Genomic DNA, 5676 nt, shown 5'->3' with positions numbered 1-5676 from the left:
GTTGGTGTGGGGGGGGGGGGGGGGGGAAAGAATGTTTTTGGAATTGGTGTATTAGTTTCACAACTTTTAGGCAGTGTTCTTAGAAGTATTTCTGCTTGGGGGCTATATTTAGTAGTGTTTTTGGAGGCAGGGGGGAGGTGTTTTTTCTTAAATACACTTCTTACAATAAAGTTGGGAGATGGTCTTTCGTGCCTAACTGTGGAAATTGGTTACATCAGTGTATTTTAAAAGTTAAACTTTTTTCTCTGCAGGCGCACCTGTAGAGACTTCTCCAGAGGAGCAGACAGCCTCTTGTGAAGGTAGTTGTTTTTGTGTTCTGATGGTATTCAATGCAGCTGCAGGAAACATGATTTTAAAAAAAAAAAAAAAAAAAAATTGCAAAGAGTCTCCTTTTTAAAAATCTCTATGAACCTTTTCCAATCTTCATCCTCTTTATCCTCATACTACTATTGTAAGGCAGTGTGGTTATCTCTGGTTATTTACAATTTTATAGCCAGTGAAGCAAGGCACATAAAGACCAAGTGGTTTATTGAAGGTCATAAAGCTTGCATTAAGCAGAATTTTAAAAATTGAATCTGTATATTAAATAGCATTGGCAAGTGTGCAAACATCTGAATTATCCTTTTATTAATTTAGTCACTCCATTTTTCTTTGTTCTTGATACTATCATAGTAAATGTGTGTCCTTAATGATTCCTTTTTTTCTTTTTCCTAGGTTCAAATGCTGCTGTTAACATGGAAATTTCAGAATCTGTTGGTAAGATGAGAATTGTTCCATTTCACTACTATAGTAGTGATTTATACTAAAGTAGTATAAATAGTGAAATTTATAGTACTATAAAATACTACTACAGTGCTTTTGCTGAATCATTGCAAACAAAATTGAAAAATACTTTTTTGAGTCTTTGCATTTTTGGCCCTTACTAATTTTCGTTCTGTTTTTATAGTTAGGTTAGGAAAGAGGTAATCGAATGCTAGTATGCATTGACAGGTGCAATTGGATTACTTGGGTACTGAAAAAGCACCAGTACTTTATTAAAAAATAATTTCATATTACAAAATAGTCCCGCTAATATGTGTGAAATGGTTATTAACAAAAACTGTTGAAGTGGTCAGTAATATGAGCAATCAGAACTTGGCAACTGTATCTTTCTCCTTGTATTTGTATGGCTTTTGAGAGAACTTAAACCATTATCCATCTCATTTTCTTTCTAAACATATGGTAGTGTGTGTCTGTGTGTGGATTCAGACCAGCATGATAGTCTGAGTGGATCTTTGTGTAAAATTGTTAAAATGTAAAAAATGTTAAAACAGAAGTATTTTAATCCATGTCAATCATAGTTTTCTGATGTGAGCACACAAACTAGTTTAAAAGCTCCCAGTAATAATCATTTTGGAAACAAGCAGGAGTTGCCCATTTTTATATAGGAAGACATTCACAGACTGGATAGGTGAAGTCTTTTGATTGCAACTTTGGAGCAGGGGCTTTTCTCCATAGTGTTGCTTTTAGTTTCATTATCTATTTGAATATATCTAACTGGTAAATTTTTAGTGGAAAATGGAGAGACAGAAATGTCCCCGGAAGAGTCATGGGACCACAAAGAAGAAACAAGTGAAGCAGAGCTAGGAGGTGGTCCTGCAGAGGATGCAGGGCCTTCTGAAGAAAGCGCTCAGGAAATGATGGAGGAGGAGGAGGAAATGCCAAAACCGAAATCTGTTGTGGCACCACCAGGTGCTCCTAAAAAAGAGCATGTAAATGTAGTATTCATCGGGCACGTAGGTAAGTTGTAAGTGAATGTGAAGTAATTGGATCTTTGTGTTGTGTATTATCTAGAACTCGGAGGACTAGAAATTAATCCTGCTCTTTGTAGGGATGTATGTATTCACCATGTCTTGAGGTTAATAGGAGCATTGACTCTAATGAAGCTGCTCTGGAAAAATTCAAAAACTTTAAAGAAGGTCTTTGAGCGGTAGAGTGCCAAGGATAGAGTGCCTGTGTTCTCTTGGACACAACAGTGTCTGTATTCCTGATTTCTCAAGTATCTGCTCTATTGAGTGATCAGGTGACATATATGTGTTTATGATGCAGAGAACAAAAGCAGAAAGCAGTGCTCCTTTTCTGCATGTTTTAAATATTTTTGGAGGGTTCTTATTAATTGTCATTACATTTGAAAGCTATTATTCAAAATATCCAAAATTGTAGAGCTATAAACAATAGATGAACATAATCCAGGGTTAAAAGCAGCATTTATAGCAAAATGTCCCAATTGAATAGTTTCAGCAAGCTTCAGAAAAATCTTAAGTGGTGTCAAAAGTACAGGAGAATTATTGAATCATGAGTTTTCCAGTGAATTCTATATTTTTGTTTGTATAATCTCTTATCACCTTAAAAGTACTGTAACTTAGTCCTCAGGTAAATTCAGAATGGAGTCACACAAAGTAAAGAGGCAGTGGGCAGAGGTACATCCCAGTATTTGAGAGCAGCCTACAAAAGTGAGATACAAGGGAGAAAGGAAGTTGGGAAAGGGCTTTTGCAAGAGCTTCCCACACTTAACCCACACTTTTTCTGGATCACTGCTTTTTGAGGATTTTTTTTTGTTATGGATAATGCCAAGTTTATATGTATGAAAACAGTTCTCAAAATTCAATGTAATTGAATTAACAGTGAATTACTATGGAAACAAGGGAAGCTGAGAGATGTTTCAAAAATCTTAGACTAAAAATATAAAATATATAGTATATAATATGTATTTGTATATATAAAAATTAAATTAAAAATAATGTATCTTTGGGAATAAATTCAATGACTGTTTATAACTCTTTTCTTTTTCTAGGGTTTTCTTTTAAATTGTGAATGACTTAATTTTATGTGGGGTTTTTTGTTTTTTTAGATGCTGGCAAGTCAACTATTGGAGGACAAATAATGTAAGGAAACTCTTAAATAAAATTTTTAGATTTGCTGATCTTTCTTGTGAATTAAAAATACATTAAGTAAAATAAGTAACATCATCTTCATGGCTTTCATCAGCCTAAATTAATATTTTCCTAATAAAATGTTACTCTCTGTTAATTTAGTTACTTACTGTCTTTGGAATTTCTTAATTCCAGCAGATCTAATCTTATCACTATGGGAGTTTCACTTACTTAATGGAAACAACTATGCAAAAGCATACGTTATTAAACTAAGAAAACTGAATCCCTTTCTTGGAACATGACTGTTTTTCTTTGTAATTTTAAAATACTATTTTGAAACTGGCTTCAACAACTCCCTTTGTTAAACTTTGTCCTTTTTGTGAAGACTTAAAAATGTCATGCTCCAGGCAGGACAAAAAATGTGAATATACTTATTCCCTGGTGCTAACAATGTCAGGCTTAATTTTATTTCAAAATGTGAAATTATAATAGTTAATCTTTTAAGTCTTGTTTAGAAACAGTATCTAGAGACTGCAATATTTTTGAGACAAAAGTAAATAAATGCAGCTAGGTCTTACAGATTGTGTAAAAAAAAAAAAAAGAGAGAGATGGAAAGTAGTACATGAAGAAATAAATGCAATCCTGCTGATGCTAAGTATTTCTATGATTTTAAAATAATATTCTCAGCAAAAGCGGGAGGTCTTTGTCTTGGCATTTTCATCTTGTTTTGTTTTGACCAAACTGGAATGTTGGAATTGTCATGCTACATTTAACCTTGTAGTTCATACTAGAGCAAATTAGCATTTTATTATCTGATGTGTCTGAGTATTTTCCTTGTACAAGGAGATGCCTATTCTTAACGATCCTATCAACGTGTTATGTTCCTAAAGCTTTTTGTAATCTTCCATTTTTGCAGAATATCCCTTTGTTGGAAGGGTGGAAGGTGCTTGTACCAACTTTGTCATGAACCCTTTTTTTTTTTTTTACTATTATCATTAATTTTCCGTATAAACTAAGTAGATTATTGTTACTAGAAGATCAGGTAGAAAAATCTGAGGGAAAAATATGAAAGTTTTAATGTATGCTACTCGCTGCTTTTCATAACTGAAAGATCTCTCTTAAAATACTGGTTTCCTTGTTCTATCTAAAAAGAAGGAAATATTTTTCTTTACATTTCACAAATGGGGGGAGGCTGGTGTGTGCGTGAAAAATTCTCCTATCACAATTTTTACTTAATTTTCAGATATTGGATTAGTCTCAGAACTGAACTTAACAGATGTAGTTCTTTTTCAAAATTTCCCTCTGCAGAACATATTACAATTATGCTTTAAAAGGACATTCCTCATAATTCTGCTAAAGTGGTACTGGTGTACTTTTTGTGGAGAAAAAATTCCACTTCTGCTCACGTCAGGCTGTTCCGGTTTTTCAAAATGATGTGAAAGGGATTGTATACGTATTTAGCTATTTGGAACTATGTTTCTGGTTATATAAAATTGAACTTTTTCCCCCCCTTAGGTATTTGACAGGAATGGTTGACAAAAGAACACTTGAAAAATATGAAAGAGAAGCTAAAGAAAAAAACAGAGAAACATGGTATGAACTTACGGAAGATAATAGCGTGCTTTTCTCTTTGCACTGTGATGAAACTGGGAAGCTGCTTTTTAGTCTCTGCCTGTAGCACTGGCTTCCTTCTGGAGTGGGTTTTGGGGCGGGGGGAATTTCTTGTTTTCCTCCAGTACTTCTTTAACTAGAACTATACAAAACAGTGCGATTCACATGGGAACAGGTTTGCTGCTCCAATGCTTTAGTAAACCTAGTTGGTAGACAGGAATACAAGGCGGACACTTTTCTCAGGCAGCTCTTGGGGTCATTTTATCTGTATGTCTTTCACTGGTACACAGCAGAGAGCTATCTAAGGAGTGGAGATTAAAGCTGTCAGTTTGGCAGACATCAGGAGAAAGTGAGTGAATAGTTTTGGCTTGTCACCTTGTATCTCATTTTTATATGAATAAAGATAGGGTCCGCTGTTCTTAAGTTTCCTCCAGGCAAGGCAATGCTGCTGTCATGTGTGGATTTTTTTGTGGGCTTGTTGTTTGTTTTGGGTTTTGTTGTTGTCTTTTGTTTGCTTGGGTTTTGGGGTTTTGTGTGTGTGTGTGTGTGTGTGTGTGTGTGTGTGTGTGTGTGTGTAGCACATAGCAGCTTGGTTTCTCCTTCAAACAACTTCTAGAAAACTGATTTTCCTTTTGGAAGCTTTCCATTTTTGGCTGCAGTGGAGGAAAGCAGGGGTTCTAAGGGCTCTGGAAAATAAGCAGCTGAAGACTTTCTTAGGGGTAGAGCAGGATCGGAGCACTCAAGGGGTGGGCATTGACCTAAACTAATTTTTTTATGTGTGAGAGAGGGGGATAAAAAGGGTGATATACGTTCTTCTTATCAAGCAAGCATCAGCCTCTGCTGGGAATTGACCATAGTAATAAATATTTCAGGACCTTCCTGAAAAACCTGGACAGCTTGAAAAACAGATTTCCTGTTCCCCCTCCTCTTTTAGACAGAGTTGTAGGAAGTGCCTTCTTCAGTGCTATTTTTATTCTTTAAAATATGTCATGATATACAAGAGAAAGTATGATATACCTCTGTGTCGTTAGCAAAGATCTTGTTAGCTCGCTTCATATGTTGTCTTGAAACTTGAGCGGTTTTACTTTGTGATTCAGAAAATTCTATACTGTAGTGCAGAGTTAACATTTGTGTCAGAAATGCATCTTTCCCT

General features: G+C 35.1%; 1 protein-coding gene across 1 annotated transcript in view; it reads left to right on the top strand.

Moving 5' to 3' along the window:
• Positions 1-256: 256 nt before the first annotated feature.
• Positions 257-5676, top strand: part of GSPT1 (G1 to S phase transition 1) — a 15559-nt gene continuing 10139 nt past the window's right edge. The window contains exons 1-5 of the mRNA XM_010287807.1: positions 257-299; positions 715-756; positions 1552-1779; positions 2891-2924; positions 4428-4505. Coding sequence (XP_010286109.1) covers positions 735-756; positions 1552-1779; positions 2891-2924; positions 4428-4505 — 362 coding nt within the window. The 5' untranslated portion in view covers positions 257-299; positions 715-734. The remainder of the gene's footprint in view (positions 300-714; positions 757-1551; positions 1780-2890; positions 2925-4427; positions 4506-5676) is intronic.

Source organism: Phaethon lepturus, unplaced genomic scaffold (genome assembly GCF_000687285.1).
Source record: "Phaethon lepturus isolate BGI_N335 unplaced genomic scaffold, ASM68728v1 scaffold29565, whole genome shotgun sequence".
Classification (NCBI taxonomy): Eukaryota; Metazoa; Chordata; class Aves; order Phaethontiformes; family Phaethontidae; genus Phaethon; species Phaethon lepturus.
This window is presented reverse-complemented; position numbering and strand designations above follow the sequence as displayed.